The 20786-nt window shown below is 39.4% G+C and overlaps 3 protein-coding genes across 3 annotated transcripts in view; 2 read left to right on the forward strand and 1 right to left on the reverse strand.

Annotated features, from left to right (window-relative positions):
* Positions 1-20786, reverse strand: part of LOC118265114 (uncharacterized) — a 139953-nt gene that overhangs the window by 67562 nt on the left and 51605 nt on the right. The window lies entirely within an intron of this gene.
* LOC118264933 (acyl-CoA Delta-9 desaturase-like) lies at positions 15438-18346 on the forward strand. Its single transcript, XM_035577604.2, has 5 exons — positions 15438-15600; positions 16305-16495; positions 17106-17236; positions 17367-17566; positions 17809-18346. The coding sequence occupies exons 1-5, from the start codon at positions 15587-15589 to the stop codon at positions 18293-18295; spliced, it is 1023 nt and encodes a 340-aa protein (XP_035433497.2). The 5' UTR covers positions 15438-15586; the 3' UTR covers positions 18296-18346.
* Positions 18898-20013, forward strand: LOC118264937 (uncharacterized). Its single transcript, XM_035577608.2, has 3 exons — positions 18898-18988; positions 19342-19411; positions 19567-20013. Exons 1-3 carry the CDS (start codon positions 18986-18988, stop codon positions 19917-19919), a joined length of 426 nt encoding a protein of 141 aa, XP_035433501.1. The 5' UTR covers positions 18898-18985; the 3' UTR covers positions 19920-20013.

Below are 20786 nucleotides of genomic sequence, written 5' to 3' on the forward strand. Positions count from 1 at the left end.
AGGAATTTAAAGGTTGTTGGGGAATTAGGGATTGGGAAGGGCAGTAGTTAGGCCTCCGGTAACCTCACTCACACAACGAAACACAACGTAAGCGTTGTTTAACTTCGGTTTTCTGTGAGGCCGTGGTATCACTCCGGTCGAGCCGGCCCATTCGTGCCGAAGCATGGCTCTCCCACACTCATATCTGTGTTTAAAATTTTTGTTTTAATTTTAATGCGTTAACTTTTATTTCAGTTACAGCAATTGGTTGTCAACCGCAGTAATTTAATAAATCAATCTCTTACAAAAAATATTATTTTATCTCATCCAATACAAAATTAATGACTTATATTTCGATAGACACTATCTCACAACAAGACTGATAAAATCATGTATGACAAAAGATCTGCAGCTTATATTTACGCACCCTTATCACTCAACTTCACTGTGATCCATACCGACTAGCCATTTTTTATACAATGGCTACGAAAAATTGTCTGTCTCGTTGATCAAGTGGTCACAAGCGTGACTATCGAGTTAGGGTGCCTTTTTACCAGAGATGTGATATGCTACATTGCTGTGGATGCGTTAAGCTTCTACCAATCATATTCATTAGTGTGTATCAATACAATATGTATATAGCTTAGCATTGGTGGAAACAGACTCAGCTAAGACATGCTTTTTATATGAAAAGATATGTGCTATGGATGGCTTCTCTACTATCGATACATTTCAGACTCGTGCTGCGTATCTTCCTCCGCTTTTCGGCACATCTACTTTTCGGCGGTGCATCTTCGCACAGCTACATAGCTTAACTTAAGCTATGCTGCTTAAGTATCAGTAGAAACGGTCACATAGTTTTACAGCTTAGCTATTACATCTTATCTCGAGCTGCGACAACGTAAAAGGTTACCGGGTCTCCGGCTCAAAGTAGGAGAAGGAATGGTTTTTAGTCAGTAAGAGTCTGACACTTTCTCCCGCCTCAATCAAGGCGGGAGAAGTAATTGAATGATTTTCCCCCTCAAAAGAAAAAATAGCTATTACATCTTCGTAATATAGCTACGTAGCACATCTCTGGTGACAAAGCAAGGGGATCTCGGGTTCAATGGAATTGCCAGACAAAGAGGATATACCCATTTGTTTTTTTTTAATTTAGAAATTTCTTAGTATGCAGTTATAGATCCCTTATACTTCAGTGTCTAATGATTACTAGTTATTACATTGGACTATTATATATTATACCTGGTGAAAAATGACCAGTAGGTATATTGTACTGAATATGAGAAACCGCATGCTCTTCAGAAATTAAAATGTGTGACGTAATTTAATGTTATGCATGAAATATGAAAATATGTATGTAATATTTCTCAGCCTTTATACTCGTATTAACATAATATTTTATTATTTATAATGCTATTTGACATATATTTGGATTATGAGCATTAATTACCTAGGTACTAGTATTTAAAATTCATAATCTAAATGCAAACAGGTATGTATTTAATATACCCACGACACGGGAGAAAATTCTAGAGTGAAGCAATGTTTCTTTTGAATAAATACACGTTTATACCTATTGGAATAACTGCTATAATACGATAATCACAAACACATGTACTGTAGTCTTTTTGGATTTGTTTTAAATCTGTCTCTCTATTTACCAATCAATAACTTGTAGGGTACCTAATATAATTCAATCAAGCAGAATGTCCTCAAAATATATTGAAACCATCCATCACCCGGTGGTCGGCTAAAATGGTTCCACTGTAATCTTTTTGCGTATTTTTTAAAGTGGCAATATTAATCACCTAATTTTAATACATACAATACATATACTCGTATATAACCTCACGCCTGTCTCCCATTAGGGTAGACAGCAGAGACTATTCAACGCCAATTGCCAAATTTAATGTGCATAGTTTTTGTACTAAACGTTTTGCAAATGACGTTAAGTTAAAAATAAATATACATAATATTACGCGTAATATATTCAATTATTTTTAGCGTACGACGTAAGTATAGTATATACGTCACGCAGTTTTTAGTTATGATGTACACTAACTTTTTGTTGCGTCTATGTCTCGTATAAAAAGGAATTTACATTCAATATTTCAACTTCTTACGCGAAATAGTTTCGTGTCAGTGTTTTAGTCATCATCATCATCATATTTTTTTTTTACATTAAATGGGCCGACGTTTGGCCGCTATCTCGCCTGATTAGCCACAAGAGATCCACTGCTGAACTTACTTCCAGATGGGCCGGTTGGAAACAACCTGCGTCCAGCGAATCTCTGCAACCTTCATCAGGTCGGCGGTCCACCTTGCGAGTGGACGTCTGCGTTTGCCGGTACATGGTCTTCATTCGAGAACCTTTCTGCCCCAACGGCCCGAGTTTCTTTGCGATCTCGCAACTTCGAACATAGTCTCTTCCAAAGGGCGTTGCGTGACTTTGGGCTTCCTCATAGAGCCCTCAGTGATATACCACGATCCGAGATTTATAAGTAAACAAGAGATTAAATATTTCGATAAACTTTAGGAAAAGTTAATAGCTTTTCTGTTGTACCATACGTTTTAGATATCTCTGGATACTAAATATCATTTATCTTATTTTTGATAGATTGTAATCAAAACGTCCACTGCATGAGCTACTACTACATAATTTTAAGATTTATTACAAAATTAGCGTACTTTGATATTCATTTTAAAATAATCTAGTTTTTGCTGTATTCCGAATAAGTTACATAAAAATAACCTTAAATATTACGACCTCATTACATTTCATGGTTCTTAATAAATAATCCTTGTAATTACATATTTAAGGTAATTTTACAAAGAGGTAAAATTAATGCATTAGTTTTTATGTAGTTAGTAGTTACCTATATTATTTACGCAGTATTTTTCTCAAAGGCTTCTTTTTTTACTGAAACGTTTGATAACCCTGAAAAAGAGACAGAAGATATATGTGACAAACGAATATACAGTCCTAAGAAAAAGCCTGAATTTTATTGGGGTCAGCTGACACAATAAACAGCTCAGTGAAGGCTTTATGTATCCCGAAACGCTGAACTACCTACCTTCATACAACCCTTATGAGATTAGAAGAATTGGTAAAACTCTTGCAACTTCAAAACAAGGTGACTCTTATTCATAACATATTATTTTTAGCCATGGTCGTACATACCACTGCATAGTAAAGGCCTCCCTACCCTCCTTCCACTCCTCACTGTGTAAAGCTTTCTGAGGCCAATCCTTATTGTAGGTGTCAAGTTCGTCCCGCCATCTCCTTCTGGGCCTGCCGTGATATTACAACGTTCATAACACAGGTAAGACATAAATATTTTTAATAGATAACAAAATGGTCAGTTTAATAAACAGAGTCACAAAATGGTCAAAGTACATAGAGTGCCAAATCTTGACTCACGCCTTTTGCATGTATCAGCCTTATGTACAAATCTGGCTATAAAATTTTACGACCGATACATAATTGCAATGTAGATACTAACAAAATAGGTAATTGACCTTTCGATACTGATACGAACTGTCTATTTTGTAGACTAAAATAAATTTAAGGTAAACAGTATGTGTTTGTGGATCAAAGTACCTTAGTAGATATCAGTTATAAAATATTTTGTTTACCAGCAAAAGATTTAAGTGTGCTTCGTCACGAATAGGCCGGCTCGACTGGAGTGATACCCGGTTTCACAGAAAACCGACATGAAACAACGCTTGCGTTGTCTCGTTGCGTGAGTCAGGTTACCGGCTGAATAAGAAGGCCCAATTACCCCACTTCCCAATCTTCGTAATACCCAACAAACCTTAAATTACTAACCCCCAGAAGGCCGTCCATGGGCGGCGGCAATTGCTTACCATCAGGTGATCCGTCAGCTCGTTTACAGGCTTGACCAAATAAAAAAAAATGCTCACATGGAGAAATTGATTGTTTTGGAATGTAAGAAACCAAGAGAAATATCGGCATTGAGGTAGGAACAACTGAAGCCGAGCTGTATATTCTTAAAATAGTGCAAACTACGGCCAGCATTGACAATCTGAATCTCGATCTGAAGATCGAGGTGAATTTTGTTCACCTTTACCATGTTGAAGGATTAATCCCACAAAGGAACAATAAAAAATATTGAATAGGAATTTTATAAAAGGGCTGATCGTATTTTTACTGATATTACTGAGTGGCCAACCAAAAACGTAAAACGTAACTTTTTCACAAGTCAACCTCCATGTTTTAGGGAATCAAGTACCAAAATATAATTTACACCCCTAATCCATGTATCCCAAGATTTAATATCCCTCACGTTAATTGTATAACATTGTGTAAGTTGACAGCAACACGTTTCGCGTATCGCGTGAATCACTTTAAAGTGATAACCTTTAATTAATTTATTAACTACATCTTGATACATAGACAGTTAGATAAGGTTAGTAACTACGTGCAGAGATTAACGTTCCTAGTGTGTTCACGTTATTTTCCACGTAAGTCACGTTTTGTAGCTAAACTTACGTGTTACTTGATAACTCGTGAACTTTTCGTCTAAAAATAGCTTTGTGTTGTATGCTAAAATGTTGTGTGGGGTAGCATAGGGTGATAGAGGCGAATACGTACCGTGTGTCTTAGAATATTTTATATAAAGTGTGAGTAAGCCACGCTTAGGCACGAATAGGCTCAACTGGTATGATTATCACGACCTTACCTAAAACCGGCGTGAAATAAAGCTTTTTTTAATGGATCAAATCATACAATGCCTTCTCCCGCATCGGGCGAGGGGAGAGGGAGTATCAGACTTTTACTGACTAAAGGTAAACCGGCTAAGTCTACAGCTCCGAAGTGATATAACGCTTGCCTTGTATTTCGCCGTATAGTAAGTTCACCATATGCAGAATACTACCCATTACACTAAAGGTGTTTGGGCCACTGCTAAAAATAACAAGAGACTAACAATAGAACTCATTCATTGTACGAGTATTTGTTATTTTAACTTGCCACTCGCTTGCACCATTTAAATTCAAACAAAAATAATCAGTAAGAGTCTGACACTTTTTCGTCAGATGTAGTAATACACTGAGTACAAATCACTTGATAAGTACAGTGTATTATAATTTACGGAATTGTAAATAAGAAACAACTACGAATTTTAGAATTAGGTAAGTACATCCAGTTTAAAACAATCGGTTGACTGAATATGAATTCATAATTTTAGAAATTATAACAAAAATGGTGGAGACTTGATGATATACTGAAATTGTACCTAATATTATACACATTTGCATATAAAGTAGTGGCTTTGTTTAGTATATGTTTATGTAGGTACACACTACACATACTAACCTTATAGAAAAGAGTGACTATGTTTATGAAATGTGTAATTATGAAAACTATTATGAAAATATTAATTAGAAGATTGTTTAACTGAATAAGTTTTACTGTGCAATCATTTTAAAAGGATGACATCTATTTAAATGGGTATCTCACGTTTCAGTCCTTAAAATAAAATGATGCCTTTAGTTTTTTTTATGGTAAGCCAGTAAACGAGCAGATCGATCACCTGATTGTAAGCGCCACCCATGGACATCTGAACACCTTAGGCGTTACAAGTGCGTTGTCAGTCTTTTGGGGGTTAGGAATTTATTGGACGGGGAAGGGAGGTAATTGGTCCTTTGGTAACCTTACTCACACAACGAAACACAACGCAAGCGTTGGTTCACATAGGTTTTCTGTGATGCCGTGGTATCACTCCGGTCGAGCCGGTACATTCGTGCCGAAGCATGGCTCTCCTACATTAAACTTAGTTACGAAGAAAAACAATTCCGCTACTTATTTTATTTTGATAGCATTGAATTTAATAGTTCGTTCAACCGTAGACAATAGCAGCGAATAACATATAACTAAAGACTGCATTTTAATCCACTATCTTATGGAAACTGCATTAACTGCACTATACCTAATCCTTTGTTTCAGTACCAAATCCCGTACAAACAAACTCGTAAGGCAACACTAGTGCATGTGTGTAATAATCAATACATTACGCTTTCCTCATGATTTATTGTCAATGTGTGTGAAGTGCGCTGAGGCGGCGCGTGGTCCTGCATTCATTTCAAGTGTTTCGAATCTGTCGCACTGACTAAATGGCATGTGCATACATTAATTTTAGACTTTTAGTCCTCGTGTTGTTATTATAAACAGTTGATTTTAATTTTAGCAGCTTCTTAAAGACAGGAGTTCGTTAATATAACTACCGTAAGAACGGATTTCTTTGACCTTTTTTTAAGGGGGATAATCATCAAATGACTTCTCCCGCCTTGGACGAGGCAAGAGGGATTTGCAAACCCTTACTGACTAAAAACCACCCCGTTCCTACTTCTGCTCTTCGAGCCGGATCCCCGGTAAACCCGCTAGGTAGTCCGCAGCTCCGGATCAGGCATCAGCCGTACTGGGCCCCATCTGTGGTGGTCTGATGGATATTTGAGGCGAGCGCTGAACGGGACGCGCCGTAGGCACAGGGCTAGTTGTGGTCGGGCGGCGAACTATCTTTGCTCGCTGTCCACAAACCTGCACTTACGGTGGCCGGTTATCATTATAAGAAAAAAAAAAATAAAGCTACCTAAATAGATTTTCCAAGTAAAACAACCCAATTGTCGTACGGATCTTTTAATCTGCCTACCTTTTATGAATTTAATAGATTTGTTTTAGTTCAAGAAAACTATTCATGGCTCTAATTTATGTAAAGGGCAAATTCCTAAATTTGATTCTTACGATTTAGAATTAGAAAAAAATCATTGGTTATTTATTTAGTAAAAGGACGTCAGATTATTTTATTACAAAAAGACAATTTTTTGAAATTACGTAAAGACTTCATTTCTTAAGCATTAAAAAGTTTAAGAGAAAGTTTAGCTCTTATTTTGAGTGTACTACTAAATACTACCTAATAAGACAGATAAACATGGACAGAAAGTACCAGAAATCCTTTCACGAAGTACCCACATGATGTGTGGTCTATCACACTAGTTCAATAAGTCGCAACCTTCTCATCTCTGACCTTAAGTAGCACGTTACACATTGCGTGACTGTCACACTCTTTGAAGTTGCTAGAGAAAAGTACATAATATGAATGATCTGATTATAAGTATCGTTATTATTTTGTATTTTTTATGGTATAAGCCGGTAAACGAGCAGACGGATCACCTGATGCTAAGCAATCACCGCCGCCCATGAACACCTGAAACACCAGAGGCGTTAAAAGTGCGTTGCCGGCCTTTTGGAGGTTAGGGATTTATGGGTTGTTGGGAAATCTCACTCACAAAACGAAATACAATCGTTATTTCACGTCCGTTTTTTGTGAGGCCGTAGTATCACTCTCATGCTCCCACATTAGTACCTACTAAGTACCAAATATTTAAGTACAATATCAGGTATACAAATTTTTGTGATATCTTAATGATCAAAGAAAACTATAGAAGTAGGTGCTGTATAAAGTACAAAAAAGAACACAAAGTGCCTACTTGAACAAAAATATTTTGGTTGATGACAAATACAAAGAAACTTCGATAAGGACAATGATACAAGAAAAAGTTCACAAAAGACACAATACCACACATATTTATGTATCTAATCGTGTGTTGCTTACAATATGAAGGAACATTCTAGAACACCATTCAAAGCTTCTCGAGTCTTATTTTAACCAATTTGGCACAACGTTGAGATATTGTAGTTTCGTATTGTACACAAATTGGTAAATTGATGCACGGGCCCGATTCGCAATATAGCGTCAATTGCTTAATGGGTGGCAGTGCCTAAGAACTACATACAATGTTTCTTGGAGATCTTTTGATACGATTTTTTTTTCAATATTGTGTGAGTGGTGATAAAACCAAAGTCAAAGAATTTGTTTAAATTAATCAGATCATACATATAGCTACACACCTTCCTATTTATCTGTACAGTGTAATCGTAAGATGTGTAGGCTGTATCGACATACGATTTAACCGTACAGTCCGACTGTACATGTTCTTAAAATGTATTATGTAATTATGTAGCCTTATAGCGGCTACGCAAGAGTGAAACCTTACTATTTAACTGTATAGGTAAATTGTAAGGCATATAACGTTCAAACCTTAATTTAACAATATAAATACAAAAATGGGTTTCAGACATTGGATTGGATTTAACATCGTAGAATTATGGTACGATTTTTCATGTATTTATCCTGAGATACCTACTCGGAAAGTGAAGCCGTGAGCGAAAAGCTAATAATCAAATAATGTTGAGAAAAAACAGAACACGTTTAGTTTCCTAGAAAATAAATTAGAGCTTACATAATACCTTGTGAAAACTCCAGGCTTGTCAGAGCTAGAAGAAAAATTGTAAAACTGAAAAGTATTTTCTGTTCCTTTATACTAAAATAATACCTAATGTATACTAGATATAGTTCAATTTTCTTTTAGTGGTTAGATTTTCTTGACTACCCACAGTATTTAGAGTCATTTAATGGTTACTTAAGCCGGTCCTTAGCAGTTGTTTTCGGAACAAAATTGTTACTAAAGAATGATTTAAGTAATCATTAAATGTAAGTGGTATTTTTTTTTTTAAGGTTTTTTTTTAAGGGGGAAAATCATCCAATGACTTCACGCACCTTGGTCGAGGCGAAAGGGACTTGACTAAAAACCACCCGCTTTTCTACTCCTGCTTTTCGAGATGGAGCCCCGGTAAACCCGCTAGGTAGTCCGCAGCTCCGGTCATCATAAGGGTGGTCTACATTCATCAGTACGTCTGGTGGTTGATATGATAAAGGATACAAGAAGAAATTAAAGATTATACATGAAGTATGACATTACAATTACGCAATAATTATTATGAAATTATTTCCCATAAAACATGTAATAGTGTAATCAGTATAATAATAAAGCGACGTAGCCCACGTGCTTTCTCTAGAATGTTCCAGATCAATGAAATAGATTATATTTATGTTATTCATCCATGTGACTCTCTGTACATAATGTGACAACGTTACCTATCTACTTTATTGCACACGAGACCAGAAAATTATAATAAAGATTAATTAAAAATAGACTGCCTTATTGGTCAAGTGATTGCGATTGCGTCAAAGGGTCTCGGGTTCGGTTGGTCAAAGTATTACTGGGCTTTATTCGGTTTTTCGAAGAATTCTCAGTAGCACGGAATCTGGAAATGTGCTCAGTATAATATGGCAATAGGTTAATGCCCATTACATGGGACTTATAACGAAACTTATAACGAAATGTGGGTGTATAATATTGTATCGCGGCATTACGTGCCGTAATGTGCACCCCTGCCTATCCCTTCGGGGATAAAAGGCGTAACGTTGCGGAAAAATAAACTAGACATGATTACTGTACCAAACGCAAGTAATATGTAGTAACAGGGCCAATGAATGATTTTTGGAGGCTGAGTCACCCTCGTCCGTAGGAGAGCACCCTTAAAAAACTGAACCCCTACACGTGGCCTCTGGGTGGTGCTAAACAGGTGACACTCAGGTGGTAGGTTTCGGCCGTCGGCATTATAACCACCCACCGAGCAAAACCGTGTCGCCAAGCGGCCTAGCCGTGTTCCGCCACGATGCTCGGTGACGCCGTATGAGAGGATGGGTCGAAGTGTTTGTTCCACTATGGGTAGACCGATCTGGCGCGCGCTGGTGTGGCTGCATCGGGTGGCCAGTCGCGGAGGGTAGCGGGATCCGAGGCACGGTGCACCGCTGGCCGACCGCAGATAGTTGGGGGCCCAATTAGCGTGCTAGCCACACGTGAAAGGCTGCCCCGCCATCTAGCGAAAAATCCCACGTATACGCCATCGTGCCGGTTGGCGACCGGAAGAGAGGGCCCGATGGATTTACGTGGGGGGGCTCGGGCGTCCCCGCAGTCTCCAGGCTGGCCTCCCAATGGTGTAGCCAACTGCGGTGCGCGTCTGGGGGTCGCCTGTGTGGGGAAACATTTCACTACCATTCTCTCAGCAACTTATTTACGATTATGAAAACGAGAGCTAAGAAAAGGGTTCAACAGCGGCTGCACTCCTCTCCCTCAAAGTGCACCTCTCCAACATCCGAGGCTTGCACTCAAATCTCAATGCGGTCCATCACCATCTGGAGACCGAGAACCCAACGCTCTTGTTTCTCTCGGAGACCCAGATCAGATGTCCGTCGGACGTATCATACCTGAACTACCCAGGCTTTTCCCTGGAGCACAATTTCGTTCCCCGTGCAGGCGTATGCCTATACGTCCAAGACGGCGTCTGTTACCGGCGTCTCCGAAACTTTGAGGACCCCAGTTTTTCAACCTTGTGGATACTGGTGGACACAGGCATAGAGAAAATCCTCTATGCCTGTGTCTACCGGTCGCACAGCGGAGATTTGGAGACGACCAGATTAGCGCAGCACCTTGTGGAGACGGCGGATGCGGCTCGGCAGAGGTGCCCTTCGGCCCAGTTGGTGTTACTGGGGGACTTTAACGCCCATCACCAGGAGTGGCTGTTCCCATACCAGTGCACTGACCATGCTGGGAGGGAAATGCGTAAGCTTGCGCTAACGCTTGGCCTGACCCAGCTGGTCCAGGAGGCCACAAGGGTGCCCGATGTCGACTCGCACACTGCCAACTGCCTAGACCTTCTGCTGACAACTGATCCAGACAGCTACTCGGTGTCAGTATCTTCACCCTTGGGTAGCTCTGACCACTGTCTGGTGAAATCCGTATCCACGTACTCCCCACCGGATCCTTGTCCCAGAGGATCTCGGCGGATGTGGCGGTACAAGTCAGCAGATTGGGATGGGATGCGATCCTTTTTTGCATCCTATCCTTGGCGGCCTGTCTGCTTCTCTACTGAAGACCCGTCAGCTTGTGCGGATGCCATAACAGGGGTGTTGCGTCAGGGCATGGAATACTACATTCCATTCTCGGACGCGACATCTTTCGGTGGTACTCGTCCATGGTTCGATGCCGACTGCAGACGTGCTGAAGCGCGAAAGCATGCGGCATACTTGGCATGGGCGGATGCCAGGCGTCGTAGGGCTGACGACACTCTTCAGAGGAAGAGAGCCTATAACCGGGCTGCCAAGTCTTGCAAAAAGGCATTACGGATGGCCCGGTTCAACCACATTGGCCGAATAGGGAACAAACTGGCTTCTTACCCAGCGGGTAGTAAAGCATTCTGGTCCCTGGCCAAGGCGGTTGAATCGAACTTCTGCCGCCCTTCACTCCCACCTCTCCTGGGGCCTAACGGGACGCTGGCACACACCGCGGTAGAGAAGGCAAACCTGTTTGCTTCTCTATTTGCGGAATCTTCACGTCTTGATACTGGTGGCGCTATACCTCCTTCTCTAAATAACTTATGCGAGACTAAAATGTCGAAAATTCGCATCCGACAGAAGGAGGTGTATAAGACGTTGCGTAATCTCGACGTGAACAAGGCCAGTGGCCCCGACGGAATCCCGGCCGTGGTTTTAAAAACCTGTGCGCCTGAGTTGTCTCCAATCCTGACACGCCTGTTTCGACTTTCCTTGGAGACTGGTCAAGTGCCGGTTGCATGGAAGCTGGCCAACGTGCAGCCTGTGCCCAAAAAAGGTAGTCGTGCCGACCCTAACAATTACCGACCAATCTCAGTCACGTCCATACTCTGTAAGAGTATGGAACGTGTACTTAACAACAGGCTCCTGGCATACCTTGAAGGTAACGACCTCCTCAGCGATCAGCAGTATGGGCAACAGCAACCGATCCACTGGGGACCTTCTTGCGTATGCCACCCACATTTGGAGCGAGGCCATAGAGAAGCACGGGGAGGCAATAGCGATATATCGAAGGCCTTTGACAGGGTTTGGCACGACAGCCTTATCGGCAAGCTTCCTGCATATGGACTTCCCGCTGATCTGTGCAGATGGTTTGCAGACTTCCTGAGGGATCGGTCAATTCGAGTAGTCATCGATGGCTGCTCGTCTGACCAATTTGGTATCAACGCCGGAGTCCCTCAGGGGTCAGTACTTTCAGCAACGCTCTTTTTGCTGCACATCAACGACCTGCTTAAGCCCGGTATCTTTGGGTATGCAGATGACAGCACAGTTGTTGAAAGGTATGTGTCCGATGCGCGGACTAGCGGAACACAGATCCAGTCTCTAAGAGAATCCATGGTCGAACGGTTGAACTCGTCCTTGAAGGCGGTCTCCGATTGGGGTGACGCCAACTTGGTCAAGTTCAACGCTACCAAAACCCAGGCGTGTCTATTCTCTGCCAAACGGAGTCAATTTCCGCTGGCTCCTACTTTCCGAAATGTATCCGTTCCAATATCGGATCATCTAGAGCTTCTGGGCGTAACTCTATCGCCAACGCTAAACTTCGGCTCTTATATAGAGTCGAAGGCGCATCTGGCTGGTAGGAAGTTGGGTATCCTCTCGAAGGTGAGACGGTACTTCACACCGAAACAACTGCTGAGCCTGTACCAAGCGCAGGTTCGGTCATGTATGGAGTACTGTTCTCACCTTTGGGACGGCTCGGCTAAATGCCAGCTAGATGCGCTCGAACACATTGAAAGGCGTGCCAAGAAGCTCATCAACGATGATGCGCTTGTGGAGGCCCGGCTTCAAAGCCTTGAACACAGGCGCAAGGTCGCAAGCCTTTCCGTTTTTTACCGGATACATTTCGGAGAGTGTGCGGGGGAATTGCACAACTTGATTCCCCCTAGTCCTTTTCATCATCGAACCACAAGACAATCGGCGAGGCGTCACCGCTTCATGGTAGATATCCCACCCACTCGCACGAAGCGCTTCGCTTCAAGCTTCCTTGTGCGAACTGCTAGGGAGTGGAACTCCTTGCCGGAGTCTGTGTTTCCTGATGGGTATAACCTGGGTGTCTTCAAGGCCCGAGTGAATAGGTTGCTTATGGGCAGACGTGCTCCACCGTAGGCCGCATCATCACTTACCATCAGGTGAGATAGCGGTCAAACGTCGACCCATTAAAAGTAAAAAAAAAAAAAAAAAAAAAATAATCGAAGTTAGCTTGAATGGCTCACATGGTATACTCATGGCGCAGGCAGCTCTTAGGATCTTACTAATAATTATAAATATGAATGTTTCTGGGTTTGTGTTTTTGCGTGTTTGTTTGTTACTCAATCAATTGAAGGAATTTGGAACAGAGGTAGCTTATGGTTAAAAATAACATATAGGACACTGTTTATGCCGCAGGACCGCGGGCGAATATTTTAAAAGCGACCCGCCCCACCTTCGCATATGTGCAATGGTGATATATCATGCATGTATTATACATATAAACCTTCCTCTTGAATCACTATCTGTTAAAAAAACCGTATCAAAATCCGTTGCGTAGTTTTATAGATTTACGGCGCATTCCAATAAACTACGGATCGGTAGATGTGCCTACGAGCCGTAGAATTTTGACACATTTTGTATGGAGCTTATGTCAAAATTCTACGGCTCGTAAGCAAATTTACCGATCGGTAGTTTATTGGAATGCGCCGTAAGGTATTCAAAGGTCAAAGAACAAAAAAGCTACTTTATTTTATACTATGTAGTGATATTATGTATTTAAACAATGCATAAATTTCTAAAAATTCAAAGTAGGCATTCACTTAGCTAGAGAGAAAAAGTCAGATATCGCTCGGTCGGTTTAGCTGAACGTTTCAGCCTGAAATCCTAGTGTAACTCAGTTAGGAAGAGCTAATGCGTTTAAAAACTGGCCCGTGGAATAAATCGGGATGGAAAAAGGGACAGTTTTCGCGTTTATTTTCAAATTTTGAGTTTGTGGATATAAAATGTTTTTATTTTAGTTTAATGAACAGTGCAAATAAAGAACGGTAATTCTTTCGTATTTCCATCACATCATTGCACCTGGTACCGACCGAAATAAAATAAAATGATAATGATGACATTGGTTATCTATTATATAAAAATAAGACGGGTTTTCCTTCCTGACGCTATAACTCCAGAACGCACGAACCTTCTCAGGTTCAGTGACATATACATATACATAGACAGTGAAAATTCAAGGAAAATTCAAGAGAAATGTAGGAAAAGCGGGAGAATCATTGGTACTGAAAATGAGTTCGACTAGTTTGTTAGTTACCTATGTTTATAAAATTGATAACAGCGCCATCGCTCGTAAGTGGTACAAACTAAATGACTAACAAACCTCACACAAAGACACGACCATGAATAGCTAAGGACATTTGAATTGTTCTTGAGTTCATGAACAACAATTGTTTGGAATATTGACACTAGATGTATCTACTTGTACTCATAGTGTTACTAGCTCCTGTCAGTGGATACGCCCGCGGTCCTGAGGGATAAAAAGTGTCTTATGTGTTATTCAACTTTTTATGCGGGTATGCAGATCATGCGGTATTTTGTCTCATGGAAAATGAAGATCGAACTAAAGTGTCTTCCATATTGTACTAATGTTTTTAATACCTTATTATTTTTATTAGAATGGTAGAGAATAGATGGTATACTCGTCATAGATAATTTCATTCGGGTAGATTCCACAGTAAAGTACAACCAAATCCGAAACAACAGTTTGTTTGTCTATATCACACAAATAATAGTTTTTTTGCGGGAATCGAACACGCGACAGGATGCACATCAACCGATCATCCACTGTTATCGAGCCACTGTACCAACTCTGTGTAATGCCACAAAAACTGGGGCCTCCTACCTTAAATTATTATCTTATAATTATTTAATTTTATTATATATTTGTTTAATTTAAATAATAGTCAAGGCTCATTTACATATTTTTTTTAATACTAGCTAAAAATAACAAAAATACTAGATAGAAATAAAACATTTTTTTGAAATAACGCGATTTTTATTGTAAAATCTCTTGAAGAGTTTCCAAACATATGAAAGTATAGGATGGTTAATCACGGGAACACCTTTCCAAATTATGTACCTGTTGGTAATGACGCAAAAATGGTCAACAACCCTCCGTGTCCCGTAATGTACCCTCACTCTAATACTTTTTTTGAGGGGGAAAAATCATCCAATGACTTCTCCCGCCTTGGGCGAGGCGAGAGGTAGTGTCAGACCCTTACTGACTAAAAACCACCCCGTTCCTTCTCCTGCTTTTCGAGCCGGAGCCCCGGGAAACCCGCTAGGTAGTCCGCAGCTCCGGATCAGGCATCATCCCTACTGGGCCCCATCTGTGGTGGTCTGATGGCTCTTAGAGGCACGCGCGGAACGCGACTCGGCGGAAACACGGGTCGTATATGAAAAATAAAATGTGCAGCCGCAGGGCCCCTAAGTTCATAGTTACCTACTGAAAGTATTTATATTAGTTTTTCCCCTACAGACGTCATTATATAAAAACTATAAACATAACAATAAATTATACGTGTTAAATTTTAAATAAAAAAGGCAGTTTGAATCGCATTAATTCGGGCAATAAAATAGTAAAAAATAGTATAACTTAAATATGATATTTATATATTATAACATAACACAACGAAAAGCCATTGAATAGTCCGCAGGTCTTCACTAAAAGTCGTATATTGAATATTCTAGTAAAACATTAGTATATAATTTCGTGAAAATCTGCGTTCTTCCGTATTTATTGAAGTCAACATTTACAAATGACGATACAAAGGTAAATACTGTCGATTACATTATTTTTTTTATGTTAGTAACGAAATTATTTATGTATACTATATTCTTCCTTCCTTTAAATTAATTTCATTCGTGTAGGCACAGTGACAACTTGTTTAATTTTATAAATCGTCATGTTTTTTCGAATTGTCTTAGAGGTGGTAGCAGAATTCACATTGTACTTTAAATTAATAGATTTTCGTGTACGTACTTACAATTTAATCATAATTAATTTTTACTTTATAATAAACTAGCTACTTCCGCGCGGTTTCACCCGCTCTACTCGGCTCCTATTGGTCATAGCGTGATGTTTTATAGCCTATAACCTTCCTCGATAAATGCACTATCCAACACAAAAAGAATTATTCAATTCGGACCAGTACTTCCGGAGATTAGCGCGTTCAAACAAACAAACAAACAAACAAACAAACAAACTCTTCAGCTTTATAATATTAGTATAGTATAATTAGTATAATATTAGTATAGATTATCATATCAGTTACATACTGAAATGATAATTTACAAACAGGTACACTGATTTTGTAAATAAAGCATTTTTTTGCTAATATTTTTCCATGACTTTTCAATTCGAATACATGCATTGTAATACTTTATTATTAACATATTTTTTTTAAATATGATTATAATTGGCTTGCATGAACAAAAATAATTAAGAAGCTTTATTGTTTCTTTATTTCATTTCAGCAATTCTCTAGAGTTTGGTAGTACCGAAAATGGTTCAAAACAGGATGGAAAAGTAAATTCGTTACCAGCTCATCCCAAAAAATGGGACATAGTGTGGAGGGAGCTGATCATCTTTACCATCTTCCATATAACAGCGGTCCGTGGTTTATATTTGTTCATCACTGTGGCTAAGTGGCAGACTTGCATCTTTGGTAAGTATGAAGTAAATAAAGATAAACAAAAATGTAGTTTGCTTTATCACTTTAACGTCAAAATGCAGTATTATAGGTACGCGTCCACAGGCCCGCATCGTACGCATCGCACGCAACGGATTTTAGTTTTTCTTGTATAGAAACTCATACAACTGCGTCCACTGATCCGCATCGTACGGACCTCATCATCAGCAATGCCTACATACGATGCGTACTGATGACGTCACACGGAATGTGTACGATGCGGGCCTGTGGACGCTTACCTTTAAAGAATAAGGATTTGGCAGTATAAAGAGTATAGATATTCGATATTTAAAAGGAAACCGGTATTTTCCCTACAAATACAGAGATGTGTCTGTATACAAGGGCTTTAGTACGAGTTTGCCTCGAAATCGATCGATCGAAACGAGAGCGCGCCCGGCGCTCTGATTGGTTGGTTTATTCGAGCCTGCCAATCAGAGTGCCGAACGCGCTCTCGTTTCGTTTTTGTTCAACGTAAAGCAAACTCGTACTAAGGGTACAGGTCAATGCATCGTAGCTTCCAAACTGATGGACCAATTTTGATACAGATTATTTTGTCTGAAATTGTGATTTGTGCTTTGGTTTTCAGCATTTCTTTTATACATTGCTACGACGACCAGCGTAACAGTTGGTGCCCATAGACTGTGGTCACATAAAGCATTTCAAGCTAAACTGCCTCTGAAAGTCATACTGTTGTTCTTTTTCACAATGGCATTTCAGGTAAAGATTATAAGCTATATTGCTTCAAAAAAGTAGGCCATAATTGTCTCCAAAATACCATTTCTGTGCTTGGTGTAATGCTAGTTAACTATGGGCAATTCTCTAATTTTAAAAAGTTCTACCTTCATAGTATTCAGCAGTGATATGGGCGCGCCTTCACCGTATGCACCACAAATACTTAGACACGGATGCGGACCCTCATAATGCTGGTCGAGGTTTCTTCTTCTCTCACATTGGCTGGATGCTAATCAAAAAGCATCCAGAGTACAGAGCACATAAGGTTGACATTAGCGATCTAATGCAAGATCCGTTACTACGGTTCCAGCACAAGTAAGTTGGATTTAATTGATCATTACTTTAGGAGCCCAAGGTAGAATTTAGACTCATATTTGAATCTACATTATGTTATTTAAACCGATAGATACAAATGAATTCCAACGGGATGATATAGAACTTATTTAGCGATGAACGTCTCGTAAGTAGATAGATATGATGATGACAATACATAGGTGACTTTCCGTTCAAATTTGTATTTCGTGTTTAGAAATAAAGCATATTTCTCCTTTTTTCAGGCATTACTGGGAAGTTCTATTTATTGCATTTTTTTTAATACCGACATACGTCCCCACTTTATGGGGAGAACAATCGAGTACCGCTTTTTATACTTGTGTGTGTTTACGCTATGTATGCGGACTACATTCGATTTGGTTGGTAAACTCAGCAGCTCATATGTGGGGCACAAAACCTTATGACAAAAACATTCGAGCTGTTGAAACTAAGATAGTATCAATGCTGGCCGCTGGAGAAGGGTTTCACAACTACCACCACACTTTTCCATGGGACTATAGAATAGCGGAGTTCGGAGATTACTCTCTAAATCTAGGCAAGTTGTTCATTGACACCATGGCAAAAATCGGATGGGCATACAATCTGAAGTCAGTACCAGATGAGCTGATTGAAAAACGGGTGAAGAGGACTGGTGATGGGACACACCCAGTTTGGGGTTGGGACGACCCAGATTTACCATTGGAAGATAAACGGATGTCAATAGTGAAGTGACAAAACAAAAGTGTATCTTCTAATTAATTGTTTTATCCGATAACAACAAAAAACTACCTAACCTATCCTAACAATTTATTTCTTTAAATTTTAATCTACTTATGTGAACTAATCATGCTAGTATTAAAATGTTTACACAGTACAACAATGTGTCTTAATATTCTCAACTAGACAGACGTGTTTTTCCAGTACACCTACCTACATACCTCTAGTTATATCCTATTGTATCAAAGGGTAAACTTATTGCCAAACATACGTAGGTATCTTTTTCTTTTGTAAGTTCGGTAATAGGCTCGACAGCATTGATGTCACGTCGGTGGTCATAAACAAAATAAATGACATACCTAAGCATACACTAGTCACTAGACATATTAGGTGAACTCATTGCTATTGTGAAGCCTGATCTGACAGACAATATAATCTTGTCCTTGAAAATAATTAAGATATGTAGGTACCTATCTACCTACACATATAGGTGTATATTAAATGTCGATGACATAGGAGTAGGTGGTTTGTTAATAGGGAAAACGTGTCAATCCAAAATAGTGCTATTGTAAAGCTCATTATGTTTTACCTCCGATGCATGAGAGAAAAAACTAATAACATTTGAGACGAATAGGCACGTTTAGACCCGTATAAATAGAACAGGACTAGACGTGATCGTTGCTAAAAGACGGTGTACCACTTGACATGGTAAGTGAACTCACTATTACAATTTTATATTTTTTTATGTATTTAATAAAAATCAAAGTAAAATATTAATCTCAATTAAATATAGCATGGGCTCGTGCCCATTGCTGCGGAAGAATTTCGTTTTCCGCACCCTCGTACCCACGTGTGAGACGGGACACCGGGGTGGGTTTTAGTCAGTAAAAGTCTGACAGTCCCTTTCGTCCTCCCCAGGTGAGAGGGCTCTATGAGGATTTCCCACCATGGGGTCAAAAAAGGGCTCCTGTTAAATGCATACATAAGATGAACTCGGGTTCTTTCACCAGATAATATATTGCCCCTTATATAAAAGTGTTTAACTAAACATTGTTTTCAAGGCCAAGGTTCTGCTGATTATGCTGCTTTCTGCAGCGACCGCGATTGCATACCGAATTGTCCGGTCTCCAGGTAAATATTGAAACGTCATTAATCCAGCAATTCTCTGTCCTCCTAATTTATTAGCTTAGGCACTAAAAATGGGTACAATAGCCAATCGATCAGCTACTACGCTAATTGTACCGAATGTCACATTCTGTTACTAATACCTATTGGAATTCCTCCAGGTGGTACCGGCTGGCAGCCAAATTATGACGGCCTACCTTACGCTGGTATGGAGCGGTCCTATGGCGGCAGTTGGGGTGGACCTAGCCTCATTCGATCAGTCAGGAATGGATGGGGCGGTAATACCGGCGGACTCAGCGCTCGGAGCCGAATGAACGGCTACGGGCATATGAGGTCTCCAAACAACGGGTGGACACAAAATGGATATGGTTCAAACAAAGCGTATAGTGGTACCTTTACAAGATCAAATCCTGAGTCAAGATCCTCAGACTCCACAGTTATTGATAGCATCGATTCCTTTGCTTGGGACGGATCAGGATTCTATTCAAATTATTTTCAAACTAAGGGATGGTAGATGTCAAATTTTTACTTACCTAAGTGGTTTTCAAAGACGATTAATAAAGCTTTTCTGTTGCTGATATTCTTTAAATAAATGTTGTTTTAATGCATTGCTGTTGTTTTACTGTATGTTTTCTAGTATTTTAAAACAAATCTAGCTACTTTACTTGGCTGGGAAAACAAGCAGGTGTTGTCAATAAATTGTTTGTTTTCCATTGATACATGGAAAGGGCGGCATGTTTAGCACTCAATCACATAATTTCTATTGCAATCAAATTGCACCAATCAGAAATGTTACTGTTGTAACTAAGTATTGTTACTTGCCTAAACTTTCTAGTTTACTCAAAATAAATGTTGAAGCTGAAGTGACATGTTTAGAATACCGTAATTTTACTTATTGGTGTTAAAAACTGAGATGGTTTAGATGAGTAACCATAAAAACAGTTTATTAACAGAGGCTAATTCTGGATTATCTACGTACGATGAATAATAACTAACTTAACAATAATATCATTTTTTTTAATTGAATATTTAAAAATGTAATTATCAAGTAAAGTAAATAAGTAAATGTAAATATCCTCACACCCATGGTGGTGTGTAAATGCTTTTAGTTTTATGCATGACCACATTAAATTTAATGGTGACCACCATACAAGATAAGCTTGATTACCTACCAATGGCACTATGCATAGAATTTACAATAACTTATAATCACTATAAAACGTAAGTAATCTTACATAACTAAGATAATTATCTTAGTATTATCAAAAAGTTTAATAATTATAGTCAAACAATAGCAATATTAAAAAGTTTAATTACAAAACAAGTAAAAACTAATAATTATGGGTAATTTTTTAACAATTATAGAAAATAAAAAATACTG

Source organism: Spodoptera frugiperda, chromosome 28, assembly GCF_023101765.2.
Source record: "Spodoptera frugiperda isolate SF20-4 chromosome 28, AGI-APGP_CSIRO_Sfru_2.0, whole genome shotgun sequence".
NCBI lineage: Eukaryota > Metazoa > Arthropoda > Insecta > Lepidoptera > Noctuidae > Spodoptera > Spodoptera frugiperda.

What these genes read in the sequence shown, in the direction of transcription:
- LOC118264933 (XM_035577604.2), top strand. An exon ending in TTTTCACAATGGCATTTCAG is followed by an intron (nt 17,237 to 17,366) that starts GTAAAGATTATA and finishes CTACCTTCATAG; the next exon opens with TATTCAGCAGTGATATGGGC. An exon ending in TTACTACGGTTCCAGCACAA is followed by an intron (nt 17,567 to 17,808) that starts GTAAGTTGGATT and finishes TCCTTTTTTCAG; the next exon opens with GCATTACTGGGAAGTTCTAT.
- LOC118264937 (XM_035577608.2), top strand. An exon ending in CCGAATTGTCCGGTCTCCAG is followed by an intron (nt 19,412 to 19,566) that starts GTAAATATTGAA and finishes GAATTCCTCCAG; the next exon opens with GTGGTACCGGCTGGCAGCCA.